Source organism: Gobio gobio (genome assembly GCF_949357685.1).
Source record: "Gobio gobio genome assembly, chromosome: 13".
In the NCBI taxonomy this organism is placed as follows: domain Eukaryota; kingdom Metazoa; phylum Chordata; class Actinopteri; order Cypriniformes; family Gobionidae; genus Gobio; species Gobio gobio.
In genome coordinates this window covers 15578625-15597664 of record NC_137106.1, presented here as the reverse complement: position 1 = coordinate 15597664, position 19040 = coordinate 15578625, and the positions used below count along the sequence as shown (strand labels likewise).

General features: G+C 36.8%; 2 protein-coding genes across 2 annotated transcripts in view; both read right to left on the bottom strand.

Moving 5' to 3' along the window:
- Positions 1-7129, bottom strand: part of heatr5a (HEAT repeat containing 5a) — a 46540-nt gene extending 39411 nt beyond the window's left edge. Inside the window, exons 1-6 of the mRNA XM_079833256.1 lie at positions 6975-7129; positions 4819-5019; positions 4356-4567; positions 4141-4249; positions 1805-1954; positions 220-391 (exon numbers count right to left, since the gene is read on the bottom strand). Of these exons, the coding sequence (XP_079689382.1) occupies positions 220-391; positions 1805-1954; positions 4141-4249; positions 4356-4567; positions 4819-4944 (769 nt within the window). The 5' untranslated portion in view covers positions 4945-5019; positions 6975-7129. The remainder of the gene's footprint in view (positions 1-219; positions 392-1804; positions 1955-4140; positions 4250-4355; positions 4568-4818; positions 5020-6974) is intronic.
- A 39-nt stretch (positions 7130-7168) lies between these two features.
- mis18bp1 (MIS18 binding protein 1) lies at positions 7169-17547 on the bottom strand. Its single transcript, XM_079832905.1, has 18 exons — positions 17470-17547; positions 16457-17116; positions 16144-16242; positions 15937-16026; positions 15340-15614; positions 15141-15214; positions 14771-14892; positions 14599-14689; positions 14391-14503; positions 13933-14099; positions 11512-11587; positions 10375-11428; positions 10059-10228; positions 9809-9948; positions 9501-9646; positions 9300-9378; positions 9119-9170; positions 7169-8091 (listed from the first exon to the last, which is right to left on the bottom strand). Exons 2-18 carry the CDS (start codon positions 17046-17048, stop codon positions 7985-7987), a joined length of 3447 nt encoding a protein of 1148 aa, XP_079689031.1. The 5' UTR covers positions 17049-17116; positions 17470-17547; the 3' UTR covers positions 7169-7984.
- Between the last annotated feature and the right edge of the window lie 1493 nt (positions 17548-19040).

The window sequence follows — 19040 nt, the reverse complement described above, 5'->3', positions numbered from 1 at the left end:
AATAATGAACAGAAGAGAAGTGTGAGAGAGAGTGTTGGGGGATAAATGATATAACAGATGGAATGGAGTGGGAGAGGAAAAATTTGTGTTACATTTAGTGAAAAGTTAAGCAGTATGTGTGAGACAGAGGAGAAGAGGGAAGGTCATGATTTTCACAATCTCCACAGGCAGATGCTCAGCTCAGAGTCCTACTGACATTACTGAATAAAATCCACCCACCTATGATCTGTCTGGGCTCCAGTGCAGACGCTAATAAAGTGCCAAGCAGTTTTGAAATGCCGACTCGGACATCGTAGTTTGAGCCCTCGAAGGCTCTGAAACAAAGAGTGGCCACATTCTCCAGCTCTGTGGACCACAGGAAGACAGCCTCTCGCTGCAGCTCCAGAAGACACTACCAAAATAAATAAATAAATCATTCACATCACAACTTGGTAGCAATTCTGGGCAGAATGGAACAAAAACTGAAACCCAAATTAAAACTCCCAAAAACATTTTAAGTTATTATTATAGAAATTAACTCTATTACTGGGCAATGTTAGTCCAGTGGAATTGATTCGATTTTTTTTTAACCTTTATGATCATTTTTTCTAACCATACAAACACCATTTACAGTACAAGCAATATTTAAAGGTGCAGTGTGTAGTACTTATGAGTATCTATTGACAGAAATGCTATTTAATATACATAATACATATGTTTTCAGTGGTGTAAAGACCTTACATAATGAACCGTTGCGTCTGTATTAACTTAGAATGAGCCATTTCTACCTACATACACAGCGGGTCAATGAACCCTTACAATGAATTTGGGTCGGTAAGAATTATGTAAAAAAAAAATTGGGAAAGACGAACTTAAAGAAATTAATAAATGTATTCAGCAAGGATGCATTAAATTGATCAAGTGACAATAGAGACATTTATACAAAAGCTTTATATTTCAGATAAATGCTGTTTATTTTAACTTTCTATTCATTAAATAATCCTGAAAATAATTGTACACAACTGTTTTCAACATTGATATTAATAATAAATGTTTCTTGAGCAGCAAATCAGCATATTAGAATGATTTCTGAAGTGTCATGTGACACAGAAGACTGGAGTAATGATGGTGAAAATTCAGCTTTGAATCACAAATTGCATTTTAAAATATATTCAAATAGAAAAAAAGTTATTTTAAATTGTAAAAAATACTTCAAAATAATACTGTTTTTGCTGTATTTTTCTTCAAATAAATGCAGCCTTGGTGAGCAGAAGAGACTTCTTTCAAAGCCATTAAAAAATCTGAATGATTCCAAACTTTTGACTGGTAGTGTATATATGCCAGATTTTCCCCATGATATCGATGTCAAAATCGTGGCCAGTGAAAATGCTGAGTGGCTAGTAACTTTAGAAAACCACTGGTGAGCAAAAAAGTTAATGTTAAGCCCTGATAATAATAATGCACTTCATAACTTGATAGTGATTTTGAGCAGACTAGGACAAAAACTGAAATGAAAACTTTCAAATTAGCCTTTGTTTGGAATAACTGAACAAATTCTATTACTATTATCATATTTTTTATGAAATGGAATTTGGAATTACTACAATAACATATAGGACTCATATTTTAAAATATTTTATATATACTAAGGGGTAATAATAATATTATGAACTCAATTAGGGTTGATATAATCATCTTAATAATAAAAAAGAACAAAATGAATTTTTCCTTCAGTTAACTGTGACTCGTTTACTGTCAATAAGTAATATGTGTTAGTCAAACAGACATGATTAGTAACTGAGGCATGTGGTTGAGTGTTCAGTACCTTTGCGGCAGCACAGCGCACAGCCATGGAGCGATCAGTGAGACATGTGCGGGCAGCTTTATAGATGTCTCTGTGACACGATACGGCGCTCACACCTAAACCCTTCAGAATCCTCTCAATAGACAACATGATCTCACAGCGGCCCTGAGACTGGACACATTAACACACAAAACACAATATCATAAATAATATCTCCATCACATTTTTCTATATAAAACACCAGATTTGTAGGTGGTTTCTTACAGGCCCAAATCAAAAGCGCCCACATCTAGGTCTCTGATGTTACAAATTTGTTACAAATAATTGTCTTTTAAATAAATGCTGTTCTTTTAAACTTTCTATTAATCAAAGTATACTGAAAAAAGTATCAGTTTCCACTAAAATATTAAAAACAACTTTTTTTAACATTGAAAATAATTAGAAATGTTTCTTGAGCATCAAATCAGTATATTAGAATGATTTCTGTATGACACTGAAGCGATGTTGTTGGAAGGGGGAGGAAAAGTATATACTATATATACAAGTATATATATTAGAGGTGTAACGGTACACAAAACTGACGGTTCGGTATGTACCTCGGTTTTGAAGTCACGGTTCGGTACGGGTTCGGTACAGCAGTTTTACAAAATTGCTTTTTATTTATTTTTATTAAACAGTGGTTTACTGAAAAAAAAGTGTCTGTCCTTAAATTAATTAAATTATAACTAAAAGTTTATTGAAGATATTGCTGTGTAAACTATATAGGGAGCCCTTACTTGCACATTGATATTAAAGGTTGACAACAGAGCCAAAACTATTAGCCTAAATTCAGTTGCTATTTATTTTTAGGTATAATAATCAACACTCATAAGCTTCACATATGGCTGTTTTTGCATTCATTTCTAAATCTAATTTATAAAATTATGTTTTTTCTCCAATTCGTTGTTGAAATATAATCATTTATAAACAGTGAGTGTCATTTTCATGACAGGTTTATTTAAACATACATGAAATAATCAAGACATCACTAACAGGTTAAGTAGAATATAATGAATATATAGGCTAATATAGTGCATATATTTAGCGAAATAGTTGATTTCTCCAGTGAACTAACAGCCGTGGACACTGAATGACTGCCTGAGGTAAATGTGACGCAACATGACATTGTTTACAAGCTGTTTTAATATTGACGTCTTTCCGCGGTTGAAACACTGATTGAGCGATTACACCACATATGATACGTTTCAGTGTTAATGTATCCTCAACATACCCTAAGATATTAATTCATGTTTATTCTGTAGGAAGAGATGATCGCGTTCACAGATGATCGCGTTCACACGCACATGCGCGCGCCGCGGCCGCTTGAGCTGACATGTCTACATTGATCAGTCGTCACATTAAAGAGCGTCAAAACGGCATTTATCGTTTGAATTTTGTTATAAAATGGACTGAATACTTAATATGTAAACGCGCGGGAACTAGGACTGAAGTGTGTTCCGCGCTTACAACAAGCCGACTGTTAACTGTTAAAGATTGCATTCGTAACCGCTAGGTACACACGCGCACCGAACCGAAAGCCCTGTACCGAAACGGTTTGGTACGAATACGTGTACCGTTACACCCCTAATATATATATAAAAACACTGTAATATGCAGATTTTGCCATATCAGTGTTATTTTGGCATTACTGAGATACTATTATAGTTTTTATGAATGTTTTGAATTCAATTCAATTTAATTTTTATATTTTCTGCTTTAATTTTAATTTAAAGTAATTTTGTTGTTTTTATTTAGTTTTTTTTTTTTTTTAAATGTGTGTATAGTTTTTAATAAATGTTTATTTCAGTTTTAGTTTGGTACATCAGGTTAATTTCAACAAAATTAAAATAAAGAATATATAATATATATTATATATATATATATATACTGAATACAAATCGGGGTGGAAATTGGACACACTGCGTGACTTTTAATTATAAAAGAGCCTGAAATACACCAGGACTCTTATTTTGAAATGTCTATGCTTTATTATTACAGGCTGCTCTTAGATGAGACAAATTATGCATTCTTATATATAAACTATATAAACACAGTGAAGTAAACATTGCCATAATTGATCGGCATACCGGTAAGTTCATAAGCAATCGCTTGGCTTAAATGAGCACTATTCATTGATTGTGAACAAACAGTCCGAAGCACGGTTGTGCATTTTGTGATGATAAAAATAAAATGTGTCTGTGATGTATGGTCTTCAAACTATTGGTCACAGGAAAGCTTTATCTTTTGCAGTCAAGTACAGTCACATATGTGTGTTTGGCTGAACTGTAAATCATGTAGTGTTGTGCAGCCACACGTACCTCTGCGCTCTTCATGGCTTTCAAAAGGTTTGCCACGGTCTCTTTAAATGAGTTGATGAGTAGTCGGCCCAGCTGCTCATACAGCACACCCAAACAGGCCACAGCTGCCCTATAGGGAGAAATAAGTAAGCGCACTGGCAGGGACTCATGCAGAAGCCCATCTGCGGTTGGGGTACGTGATGTGTGCATGTAGGGTGCAGATTTATGACACTCACAGTCGTGTAGGCAGGAAGCTGGGAGAGTCATCCTTGCTGCGGATGATATCATTGCAGCGGTCCACGGTGAGGCTGGACATGAGGGAGTCGCCCACTCGGTACACCAGCGCCAGACACTGTGCCAGCAGCAAGCGTGTCGGCGGGCCCGGGGAACTCGTCAGTACCGTCGTCAGCTGCTCCACCAGCCGCTTCTGGTTCTGTTTTACATCGGCCTGCCACACAAATACACACCAACATATTGTTTAGTTGAGCGCAGCCCTTTAATCGCAGTTTCTTGGCACTGCACCAGTATGAAACAGACAGACACATCACTAGTCCATTCCAGGCTGAGAGACAGCCGGTGGAAAGGCAGACAAATAATCAGAGAGTCTGTTCAGAGAGGCTTGCTTGTGTTTAAGAGAGAGAGGCAGACAGAAGCATTTCTTCTCAAACAGAGCGCTTATTGTCAGCGCTCTCAACTCACCCGGTCTGTAGCAGGGAGAAGTTTCTTGAGGAAACGCAGCCACTCAAAGACAAACTCGGCCCTCTGGGGCTCCCGTAGCTGACTGCAGGCTTCCTCGTTCAGCAGTAATCCATGAGCCTGCTCCATCTTTCTGTTTTCTCCAACTTTTCACCCAAGAGCCCGAATGCAGCGTCCCTCACCTTCCGGACACACCAATCCACTCTGAAATAAACCAGACGTTTACACAATGGGTTTTCAAACTGGGGGAGTGCTAAGGGATACGTAAATAATTTTACAGAAAAAAAAAGTAAGTTTTTTTTTTAATTAAATGAAAGTAAGACAAAAATATATATATAATTAATTAAATAAGTAAATAAATAAACAATAATGTTAAGATACTGTTGCTTTGGAAACTAATTGAACTGTAACTTTAACAGTTTGTTTTATTATATTTTTTATTAATTTAAGTTAATGTTTATCTTATGTCAAGTAACTATAATAACCTAGCCTGCCTGACATCGTCATACTCAGATTCTAGTCAGAATATGAGTCTGATACTGCTCCATTGGGCTGTGATTATGGGGCGAAAATGCCTCTGCACTTATTTGGATAGACCTACAACCAATCAGAGCAACGGAGTAAGTGACGTATGTTGAGTGATGCATAGTTGTCAACATACGATTGGTTGTAGGTCTATCCAATTGAGTGCAGAACTCAACTGCACGCACGCTGGAAGAAGTAGAAGATGATGAGTGTAAACGGTCTTTGCCGGTGTTGTAAAAAGAATTTAAGGATACACGGAGTACTAACCAACACGATCATCATTTTTGAGAGAAATAGTAAAAGTGAACAAGTTCTCCGTTTAGTAAACTAATTTAACCCAAGCGCTCTTTGGTGACGTGGATGATTACGTTACTGTTGATCATCTGTCCATCATCGTCTAAAGCCCGCCCTGACAATTTGATTGGTCTGAACAGCTCTGGTTCGAGCATAGTTGCTCTACAACGGATCAAGTCCAGACCGAACTTCCCAACCTCAAATGTTGTGGGTGGGGCTAAGTTCGGCTGGCATCCAGGCTAATAATAACCCCGTAGAGTACTTTAGTGAGTAGACACAATCTTTTACACATAGTTCTTAATATACAATTTACAGTATAGATTGATTCTTTATAAATAACAATATATGGCTGACTTTTACATTTTTTAATGGGGGTCCCTTGCACAGGGATGATCATATTTGGGGGTATGTGGCTTCTACAAGTTTGAAAACTGGTTAGTTATAACAGGTTCATCAAAGATGTTGTGTAATTAGAAACTGATGCAATTATGACTCTGCATATCTATATACAGATAAGGACTTTGCTACATGTCCTGTTTTATAACTTCTGCATTTTAATGCAGAAAAGTCTGTAAACATTGCAGTTAATAAAGGGTTTGTTATACATGGCACATGCCTTCTACCAAAAGTACCTTGTAAACTTATATGTCAGCTATGAATTATGCATTGTGTGCACTGCGTCTGCGCAGTATGGAGAGAAACCAGCAGACCAAGAAAACCTTAAATGAATTTCAACTTCTAAACCAGATTAAGTAGGGTGGGATGCAGACATCAAAGAGCCTGTCAGGGGAACAAAAAGGATGGGATAGTAATTATTTTAGGTTTGTCTATATGAGGAGTCAGCAAGGAGACTCGTTACTTTTCTTACATGTTTATTAGTATAACGTTAAGTGAATTTGGTTCGTTATTCATTTTCATTAGAAATGTGACGATTATTAGAAGTGATTAATGTTTTATGCTCCTGTATCAACTTGTAGCTTTTTGATAAAAATCCAACTATCTGTTTGAGCACTGGATAAATAAATAAAAACAAAATATATTTTCATAACTAAGTCTTTGTGAGTAGAACAGATGATGACTGCAGGCTAAATAAACAAGACCTCTGGCTAACCAGATTTGCTGCCAACTTCACACAAAGATAGTTATCATCTAACATTTATTTAACCAAACATAAAACGGACATGTAGTTGTCAGTGATTGTATGTATTGTTTAGGTATTTTAGCCTAACGCTAGCTTATATCTAATGCTAACCAATTCTGACATGCTAGCGGGATAAATCTTCAAAAGCAGCGACTTACTGTCTTTAAAATGAAAATATCACAAGTAAAATGTGTGTTACCTGCTAAATCCATCAACTGTATCGTCGGGGGGAAGATAGTGAGAGAGGTATATCCCTTGTTTGTGTGTAATTCCTCAAAGACATCTGCTTGCATGAAAGTGCGAGTTAAACTGTGAACTGAAGCGCAGCCACGTTAAAGAGAACATGAAGTGACTGACCGCTAGAGGGATAAAAACACTACAGCCGTTATATTTGTGTAGATTATATATTAAAGCGGCCAACCTGTACAGCTTTTATGCATTATACAATACCTGTTTAACATTTTTGCTCATTATATAGCCGCTACCTACACAGCATATGGAGCTTGCGATGCAGAACTCTAAAACAAATCAATAATCATGAACGTTATTCACTTTATATGCAGGAATTAGCCAATAAGAGGTCACTTACACATACGTCCAAGTACAGTAGCAGAAACATATTTGGTAATTAATTCTACAGGTCACTGAGGGTGGTTCATGGTAAATCTTTTTGGTGCAAGAACATTTAATTTGAAATAAGTGTACATCAAGGAGGAAAAAGAAAAGAAATAAAAACTGTAAAAGGTGTTAATACTTAATGTCCTTTACGAAGCATTTCTAAAACAGCAGTAAACTAAAAGACCAATAGGGACATTTTCCAAAAATGTATAAAGGAACATAATACAGGCAACACAGCTGAGACTTAACTGCTAGCCCAGCATTTCTGCCCTTTACACCCAAAGAATACGTACGTAAAACTTTTCAAATTTACGTAACAACAATTTCATTTGAACGGTTTTATTTGTTCATACGTTGAATTTGCTTATATTTATTTTAAACACATTACAATAAAATACAAATCTAAAATGTAAAAATTTCAGTGAGGAATAATTATAACTCGTTTCTTTTTGATGGTATAAAATTCACTGATTATGAACTCCAAATTTAAAAACACACAATCCACTGATAAACTCTGAACTGGCCAAAAAACAAGGTAGAACTTGCTAATTTAAAATAATTTTTTCAAATGCTAAACAATGATAGTAAGACTCAGCAGTAATCCATAAAATAATCATCCTCCTCATCGCTGTCATCAGCTCTGGATGGGATATCCTTATCTGAGAGCATATTCCACACCACAAAGTCATCATCTTCAGCTGTGGGTGATGAATTGAAAAAAAAACACACACAAAAACATGGATAAACATCATAGTATATTTTTCAACGCAATCTGTATCAGGCTATGTTCAGACTGCCAGCAAAAATCTGATTGTATGTATGCACGCACGCACACAAATAGGGTTTGGTTTAGGGTTGGTTGCATATAACCATGCATAATTTACGTATACGTATAACATATGCAACAAGACATATTAAAATAAAGTGTTACCAAAAAAAATCAGATGCAAACCACATTTGGAGGAGTTAAAAATGTGATTTGATTTTTGATCAGATTTTTACAGATGCGTCTGAGTATGGACAATCTGGCTGCTCAAATCAGATTTTAAATTGTCTTAACTCTACAAAACGATAACATCAAAACCGGTAATGGAAAAAGTATTCTAAACATTATGTCCAAAGATTTTGGCAGTGACTACAGCACAGAACATCAATATATAAATATATATTATATTATAATACAGTATTAGATACCACCATATCGTAGGCGTACCTACGTATGTGACAAGGCTTTCAAAACAGAAGCAGGAAAAATTTAGGGCTATTATCTCGCTCTCCAAATAAGCACCCTGTCGAGTCACAGCGCAGAAAGGGCACTTTTTTTGAAGAGTGAGACTACATTGTTGACAAAGCAATTATCCATGTAGATGTGTTGGTTATTTCTGGACACATTTTATCTGATCACTTGCAATAAATAGTGCAGGCAGTCTGCCTGAAAAGATCTGATTTGGGGGGGGGGCGGTCTGATTTGCCTGCAGTGTGAACATAGCCATAGAGCAGGGGTGTCCAATCCTGCTCATGGAGGGCAACTGTCCTGCAAAGTGTAGCTTCAACCCTAATTAAACACAGCCAAGCCAGCTAATCAATGTCTTGCTAGGCATACTAGAAACTTCCAGACAGGTGTATATGGAGGTAAGTTAGAGCTAAACTCTGCAAGATAGTGGCCCTTCAGGACCGAGTTTGGACACCCCTGCCATAGAGTTACCAAAAATGTAATGTGCGTACCAACACATCTCTTTAGGGCCTTCTTGACTGCTGGAGTTGGTTTAAACTTGTCCTACACAAGAACAAGAACAATATTGCATCACTGTCATATTGATTGAAAAAACAGAACATGTTCATCTCAACAAATAAAACAGTTGGATCACTTTTGGGTTTTAGACAAACAGGATTTTAAGATAGTTACCATTGCTGCAGCATTTTTGCCCCGTTTCAGTCCTTTTTGTTTCTTCTGAAGATGGAAAATGTACTTGTCCATGTTATTCCTTAAGATAAACCAAAAAAATTACTGATTTATACGAAGATGCAAATTAACACTCAGCTTCCGCTCTCTAAATACTCCAAAAGCATGAAAATGTCTGCTTTGGCGGTCAAGATAAAGACATACTTATTGATGGATCCCATCATTCCAGGGCTGATGTGCAAACACTGAGGGGTTTTAGCAGTATTATTAGAGATGCTAGAACTCGGCGTCTGAGGGTTCTGGAGCTGGCTGAAATCCTCATCATCTCCATTTGCAGCAAATACAGGCAACTACAGAAGACAATGGTCAAGTTAGACTGTTATAAAGTTAGTCTTGTTTATATTAGCAGTATAAACAAGATATCTGATTCAGGCTTTATCAGATCTGAGTGTGCAATGAATATGAAATCTAGTTCAGTGTATGTGGATCTAAATCAACCAACATTAAAGCACCTTGATTTGTTTATTGTGCATTGGTGAGCTGGTAAACACATCATCATGGTCATCTTTGGGCATGTGGTCCAAGAAATGCCTCATCTGCTGTCTCCTTTTAAGAGTTCCAGCTTTAGCAGTTATTTCAACTATTTCCTTTCCTGTGAGCAAAACTGAGGTCAGGCTTTTTCAATTATACAGATTTGCAAGCAAAAACTTCCAAAATTTGTAAAAGCATAACTCATCAGATTATACTGTAAAGGATAGGTACCTGGCTCCTCAGTTGCTGCTGGTTTCTTTGATGCTCTTTTTCTGGGGTTTTTGTTGGTCTTCTGATGGGCATTATACTGTTCCTGACACTCTTCAGCCGAACGAGTTCCAACAACATATGCAACGTTTGCCCAGTAACCGCTCTTGTGCTTGGGGATTGAGTTGACAGCCCTGTCCAAACAGATACACAGTGATATCATGATCGGTCTACATTTCTAAATGGCATCTAATTAAATGATGTGTATTCGTAAAATCACGGCCAGAAAATGTTTCATATCAAAAACAACGTTAGACTGGCTGTCAAGATAAAAGCTTACTCGTGTAGTTTTTGTAGCTCTTTTTCAGTCCATTTTCCATCCAACAGCTCATCTTGTTCATTTGGATTGCCGCTTTCGGCTTGTGGCTTTCTGCCTCTAGTTTTTGCTTTTCCCGTTTCAGATTTCTTTGATCTTCTGTTATTTGAAACAGCACTTTCCACATCATCCGAAAACTCAGAATGCATGTCCTCTGAGGAAAGCAGGTGTCCATTCATTTTAAGTTCAGATTTACCTTTCCTTTGTCTTGTCCTCTTCAATAATAACGTCTTGTTCTTCTTGTCAAGTTGTCGTTTCTCTTCATCATCATCATCATCATCATCATCATCATCTGTGGGAAAATTGATTGAATCTCCTGCCCCAACATCATCTGAATTTCTCTGCAAGACCTTTTTTGGTCTACGTGAACCTTGTTCATTTTGTCCCATATGACTTGTAGATTCTTGCGGCACAGAGGTCTCAATCTTATGAGGTTTTGTTAGCCGTTTACGGTCTGTGGACCCTTTTCCTCTTGTTCTTTTTGGAGGGTCTGGAGATGTAATTGAGCTGTTTGAGTCAGTAGAGGATTGGGCTCTGGAGCTTAAGCGAGAGCTTCGGCGCAAGGAACTGTTATCGTGTGGCATGGAGTGCGGTTCACCCTGGATTTGTTTTTGGGAGGACTTTCTGTTGCGGTTTGTCTTCGAATCATTCTCAATGCCGGTTTCCTGTTCATCATATGACAGTCTTCCATCTCCAAGTGAGAAATTAGCATTCACTTCATCAACTTGTGTGTTCGCTGTCATTTCTGCCCCAGAACCCGCAGTGGTTTCCTCTCCTCTGAACGGTTGTTTTCTCCGAGAGGCTCTTTGAGGTTGACTAGATTTTTGTTTCACTGCATGACCCGAGTTAGAGGCGGACACAACTGGGGGTCCTTTCTGAGCTCTTGTAGGTTTATTCAGTGTTTTGCTCTCTATTTGATTGCTTTGAGATATGGCATTCATTTGGGGTTTGGAACGCTGTTTGATTCTCCTCATTGGCACTGACACTTCATCTTCACTGCTAGATGTGTTATGCCTCCCTTTTGTAAAACAAATACACTTGAAAATTTGCAATGAAATGAAAAATGTACTTTAAAAATACAAGCATGTTATCAATACACACCTCTCCCCAGAGTTTCAGGCCTAAATGATCTTTCCTCTGTGATTTGTGATGTTGCCAGTGTTACTGGCTTCTTCGGCTGGAAAGAAAAATAACAACAAATTTAAAGTTTTTAAATGTTGTTTATATGTCTTTGTGGTATTTTTAATATGCTTTAAGACAAATGTGCAAATTCATAAGTCAACACCATTGCTGAGTATTTTCTCCTTAAGTCCAGTGAACCAAAGACAGTCTCAAAAACGCGGTTTGAAACTACCTTGTAACTAGTGCTGGGCGGTACACCGGTTCATACCCAATACTAGTGTTTATTTTTGTTATGATATGAATTTTTATTATACTGCAATACCGGTGTATGTTGCTTAAACAGCGTTCGGAACGCGGCGCAGCGTGACTGTTTGAGGGGTCCCTTTTCACTGTTGCACTTCAGTGAGGACACAGCTGAGATCGCATTACAGCGGAGAATTCAAACAACATGCGGTGCGTGCAAGAGAGCGGTTTCTGCGCGGAGCACCGCGATGAGTTTAACAACGCTCACCACATGGATCATATAGATCAGGTACAGATCAGAGTGAGCCCGTTGAATTTTTTTATGGACATATTTCATATACTCTAGTGCTCTAAACTCAACGCACATATTTCATCACATCATCTTCAAATGAAATATATGTGCAAATAAGGACACTGATACAGCCGTACGTGATCATGAACACGATGGATTATTCTGATACACAGAAGAAAATTATGTAGTAGACAGACAATTCAAAGAATAATGGGCAAAAAAATTGCCTTTATTTTTACCATGTTAAACTGACCCATGTTGTTTGTTCAGAGACTGTAGTGCTCTTAAATGTATTGAAAATATAGACATATTATTAGACCTTTTAAATGTTCTTCCGCGCATCTCCCTCATTTTGGCAGTTTGTTGTTATATATGGTTAGATTTTTGAAATGCATCAAGGTGCCCTCAACACTGTTTTTTTCTCTCTGGTCATATTTTAATATTCACGTGTGTGTTGCAGGTCTGTGTTTTATTGGTTGCTGTCTCCCCACAGCATCATTTTGTGAGGCTTTGCAAACCTGTATTAATTCTAGTGTGGAATTTTTCCTCAATATTCACTCATCATGACGGTAAAATATGGTATTCTAAGTCAATCTACTGCAGTATTTCCTCTCTCAATCAGTAGAAAATGTCGTTAACACCCATGTCATGCATGGGGGAAAAAATACCGTCATAAACCACGAAACTAATTTAGAAAAATCCTGTGATATAAATTTTTAGTCATACCGCCCATATGCTGTCAATAAATTGTTTCTGCATTAATTTGAAGAGTAACTGAAATTATTACAATATCAAAACATTAAAAACGTATGAATCATGATTAATTACAGAAAAATGTTTGATTAATTAGTAAAAAATTAATCAATTCCCAGCACTACCTAATACACAATCATTCATTGCAGTTTTCCCAGCTGTTTATTCAAGTGCATTTTTTTGTTAACAGACTGAGAGTCCATTGCTTTTTTTGTTTTGGTTGTTTTGTTCATTTATTGTGGATATTTAAAATGCTTTCCGTTTTCAGTGTTAAATAGCCTTTGGAAATAAAAGTTTATTGATCTTTGAAAAGGTGTACCTGCATTATTATGCCATTATTATTATTTTAGATGAAAATGGTCTCAGAACGACAATATTATCGTTTATGGCAAATCATTTCATGGCCAATTTATTGTCCAGCAAAATGTGTTATCGTGACAGGCCTAACCAGCACTACTTGTAACCAATCACGTCAACGTGCAGGCGGGCTTTAGCATATCGCCATTACTGTGCTACGAATCAGGGATGTCTTAAGAGATGCCACACCAGTATATTTTTCTGTTGATATGAAAAATCATGTACATTTAGCAATATAGCGGGTGAATTGTGTATATATCATGTATTTCTGAACTGTATGTCTTTCTCTAATGATGTTCAAAGTGTTTCTAAGGATGCTGATTTTTAGAAGGCAGACTGAGATGGTGAATGGGAACGTGGTTTGTGTAACATTAGCAACACATTATTAGCTTTATGATAACCAAGTCAAGCAAAAGGCTAATCATATTAATTAATGTTATGTGTCTGATGTTGTATTGTGCAGCGTTTACTACAGTAACTTGAGTAAAAGTTGACCATATGGGTCTCTGAGCTGTTGAGTGAGTGGAGGCGGGGATAATTTGCATATTTATGGGTCTGCGTATACTAAATGAAGCAAGGGTGTAGAGTCACAAGCTATTTTAAAGGTATGAAACTTTTAAATATGTAATTTTGGTGAATTATTGACTACTTTAAGAAATGGCCCACTTGCACCATAACAATATATAAAGTCCCTGCAAGTATCACTAAAGATCAAAAGACATTGTTTGCACTGCTAAATGAAATGAGAAGAATACCGTGGACAGCAGTGAGGTAGAATAGTCTTCATGGACAGTGACATTCATGTCAGAGTCCATAACAATCCTCCCTCCTTTCCAGTATTCCAATGGCGCTTTGATGAGTCGGCCACTGCGGGAAACTTTTGCACTGCCCGACTGAAGGCCGTCAGTGGGAGTGATGGGAGCTGTACAACAATAAAACTAGCATTTCAATCCAAAGAGGATAACCAGAGTTTAAATTAAATATTTTAATTTGATTCCAAACATTCATGATCCAGACACCAATAAAATATAAATGCAGCAAGATATTATAATGAATCAATTAATTTTGATCGATTCAGTAACAAATTAGATTGATTTGTGAACCTGTTCAAACTGATTCTTCAAAAAGAAGTCACTCAATAGAAAAATACGCAGTCACATCGGACATCACTATATCCAGGCCATTCTTTGCTCATGACATATGATATACTCACAGGTTATAATTGCTTGAATCTTGGGATGTTTGGATGTTGAGTTTTTAGAAGCCTGTTGATTTCTTGCTTTGGGAGGTTTTACACAGCTGTCATCCTTCCGACTTTTCGGTGATCTAAATCAAAAATAGGTAATTGTTTAATTAAATATATAGTTTATTTTTTATTATTTGATAATACATTATATAATAACAGAGTTGAGGCAACATACCTAATGAGACCACTCAAAAACTGATCCAGGTACTCTTTCCACATTTTTGGAAACCCAAACAGAAACTTCTTCAAAAACCATGATGGAAACACTGTAATAGTAAAATCAAAACTGTTAAATGAAGTAAACAATCAAAGTAAGGCAACCTTATTAAAAAAAGCATGTTTCTTACATGAATTGGGATGTTTGGCCATTTTCCCAATGAGGACGTAGGTTCTCCCAGATGAGGTCTTGAGCACATTACTCGAGACTCTTTCAATGATGAAACTGCTGTGCCAAGGTATCATAGTGTCTCTGTAAGTATCAAACAAAACCACGTTAGAGCTACATGATATCTGAAATCATACAGCTAATATTTGCAATGGGTTTGTAAAGAAAACATTTTTGTGTATTAATGAAAAGCATAATGCTGTAATATCATAAGATTTACCTTCATTTATAATGTAGCACACAGACAATATGACAAGTCTTCAAGATATACCATAAGCACAGCAATCAAACAAAACGAATTAGAAAAAAAAAGTAAAAAGAAAATATCTTACATGCGAATACCATCAACCACTATATCTTTGTTGAGCAGTTTCAAAACCCAGTCTCTTAAATGAATCCCCCTCACCTAAAAGACAACAACAATAATGTCACAATTACAAAATATAAAACCACCAAATCACTTTTTTGGCATTTCATTTTTTGTCAGTTATCTTAAACCACAAAAAAAAAAAAATTTTTTCCTTAACTTACTTTGGTTCCTTCGTCTAGCACTACGGCGGCTTGTCTAGCTTGTTGTTTTGACTGAAAAACAGCCCCTTGCTTTCGTGGGATCAAGACGCGAGGAGAAAGCAGCAGGAGAGGATCTTCCAGAAGATTATGAGAGGGCTGAAGGGGTCCAGCGACCACTTCTGTGCACTCCGACTGACCAAACGGAGCCGACTCAGGACTACTGGACAAGTCATTTTGGAGGTCTTCCTCATTGTCTTTTTCTACAGAAATGCTCCTCTCACCAAATACACAACCACCTGTAATCAAATTTCAGAGAAAATTTATTATGATCATTGTCATATTGCTCTTTGCGTGAGTTACTTTTGCATTATCATCAGGTTACAGTAGGTCTATGTCTGTAACCCAGTGTTGTAATGAAAAAAATCTGAATCAGATCTATTGTCAAGTCAACTATTGTCACATATTAGTGAAAGATGCTTCCAGTGCACAAAAAAAGAAAAATAAACACACACACACATACAACTGGTTATTATAAACAAAGCTTTATATCAGTATATGCTTATGAAAAAGATTCATATCCAGACTCCTAGTAATGCAGGGTAAATTAAAATATTATACCTCTATTTCCACTCAGGTAATTGATGGGTTTTTGCTGAAGCTGGGCTAATGTCTCATCAGGAACCACCTTGTCCAACAGCACACAAGGCTCTTAAGTAAACAAACACAACAGATTTTTAGAAATTAATTGAGTCACACTGAATACAACTGCGCTGAAGTGTCAGAGAACAGCAATTGCTAAGACAAAAATTAATATACAAATCATACCTCTGTTTCTGTTATAAAGATTCTCCGGCATTTGTTTGCGCCTTGCTTTCATCTCAGAGAATATCTCCCCAGGAATATTCTCCAGTAAAATAAATGGCTCTAGACACACAAATAATAAAAAAGAAAAGTGAAATTAAAAGAATTAAATTACAGCAATGTACAACATCTGAAATTATAGATAGATAGATAGATAGATAGATAGATAGATAGATAGATAGATAGATAGATAGATAGATAGATAGATAGATAGATAGATAGATAGATAGATAGATAGATAGATAGATAGATAGATAGAGAGAGAGAGAGAACTAACCAATAAATGACTGTGACTCAGTACTAAAAGTTTCATTTTGTCTTCCAGGCACTTTATGGACATTGATGGAATGAATTTCTTGTGGCAAGTCCATTTCTCCAGCCTGTGCATCTCCTTTCGGCGACTGTGGAGGTGAGAGAGCTAACACATATGTCTCCTGGTTGGCGTTACTCTTTTGGGAGTACTGGACCACAGGGTTCAATGGGATACGACCACAGATCTCCTGGTTTTTTACATGATCAGAGGCTGCCTCCTGCCCTGCAGAATTTTGTCTCTGAACTTTTGCCTTCATTCTCGCAAAAATCTTTGCTGGCGTCTCACTGCACCTCTTCAGCATCAGGTCAGCTTTGTATTGAGGGGCAACCTCTGCCGTGGCATTGATGCTGCTGAGCTCAGAGGGGATATTTGGGCTATTTTCTTCAGCACTCTGTGCAGTTGAGTTCATCACCAACACGTCTCTGTTCGAAATCTTTCTGCCTGACCCAGCTGCCCATTTGTGAGCGGTTTTAGGTATGGTTTTGACTGGTGTGATCATGTCACCCGACGAAGGAACTTCAGGCGGAATTAAATAGTCTTGTAGTGGATGATACATTGTTGTGTAAGAGGAAAGTCAGTCTAACTGTTTACAGACCCGTTGTGATCCATGTTCTCAGCAAAATCCTATAAAATGCAAAGAAAATTAACAAAAGAAGTGGGAAAAGTGAAGATTGTCTGTAAATCTGGACGCTTCAACAAATAGTCACATTATTTGTAACAAGACACGCAACAGCAGTTATAAAATAACATTAAAAAATAAACATCTTAATGGAATTTTACCATAACACTTCTCTAAATCCAACGCTTTCAAGCTTAAACGATAATAACCCCGTGCACACTTATCCGTCGACAAATCCCATGTAAAAGGATCGTTTACATATCAGTGGGTGAAATAAGGACCCAACTTAATATATAGTTGAGTAAATAACATTATGGCGTAACTTTACAAAAAACAAAAACAAAAATGACTCGCTTACCATAAAAACTCGTTTGAATTTTCCCGGATAAAGCGCGGCTAACGTCTCAGGTCGCGCAAAGGCTGCGTCACTTCCGTCAATGCTGCTAGGAAGTGAGTGATTCACTAAGAAAATCGGTTCTTTCGAAGAGTTAATTGTAAAGAATTGGTCAAAAGCAGTGATGTGATTCTTGTACCTCAAAAACGCACCACGTTGCATCTTGCTGTTCGTTTTCCGATTAGGATTTATTAATCATGGCGTTTATTGTAATGTTTCCCGGTTAAGTGTGTTTAGCCATCAGCCACCCGGCTTATAAAACAAAGTATTTTCCAACATATTTTCAATGTGAACGAATCGTTCAGACCGGTTTTATGAATCGGTTCAATTGATCAACTGAAAAGATCCACTCAAAAGAACGACTCGTGCTGAACTCTACTGCTCAAAGTAAACAAACAAAAGCACTGAAAAATTAAAATATCTGCAGCGGCTCGTACCTTGTATATAAGGATACATCCATTGGTCAGATTCAGTCACTAGGCTACTGGAACAGGGCAAGAGGGTGCATCAATATCACACTCGCTAAGCCAGTGTTATAAAATGTAAATTTATGTAATTTTTAAACGAAATGCTAGAAGTATAATTGCAAATGGCCAAGAGTTCAAAAATGTTATATATGAGTTATAAAACGAGTAGGAAGGATAGGATAGGTGGGTGTGCAACATTTGGAATATAGGAAGATGATCGGTCTCATTAAAATGTCAATGGGAAGATAAAGAGTGATCGCTTCCTGAAAATGTGTAGTTATTGCGTGCGTCTCAATCAGGTCCCTAATTCAGTAGTCAGGGCACTGATCAGGACACAAGTGACAACTGACTACTGAACTAGGGAGCTGATTGAGACGCACCCATTGGCTTGGAAATGACGAAGGAAACATATATAAAACCATCAAATTGAAGCAGATTGGATGAAGTTTAATAAAATATGTAATGAAGTCAAAACTGAATACCGGTAACTTCAATTAAGGGTCTAAATAGATTTATTAATACATTAATTTCTGTCAGTTAAAGCAGCAGAAGAGGCAATTCCTCAAAGAGTAAACGAAGATTGTTCCCTGGTGGAATTTAGGAATGTTCTGAAGCTATACAAAGGAATTAAACTTTTAGGTGCTAAGAATGTCATTAATACCAGAATCTCCCATTAATTACTGAGAGAAAAGGAGCTCAGGTGAGGAGAATTGTCAAGGAGGCTAAAAGGAAATGCTGGCAAACATTCTACTCTTCCGTATGAATAAAAAATATGGCACTAAAAATTTGCCTATCTATGGCGTATTGGATTAATGGCATATTAGGAAAGTATTAGACGAAAATTGGGAGATTAATCATTTACATGGAATAGGATTTGCATGGAAAGTTAAGGAACGGTTAAAAGAAATGAAGCTGGATTCAAGAATATTCGGACCAACTGTAACAATATCTCCAATACCACCTTGGTTATTAAGTGAACCACAAATTGACTTTGCATGAATACATGATAGAATGCAGAAAGAAGATATTGGAAGAGAAATTAAAATTATAACATTAGAACACAATAAT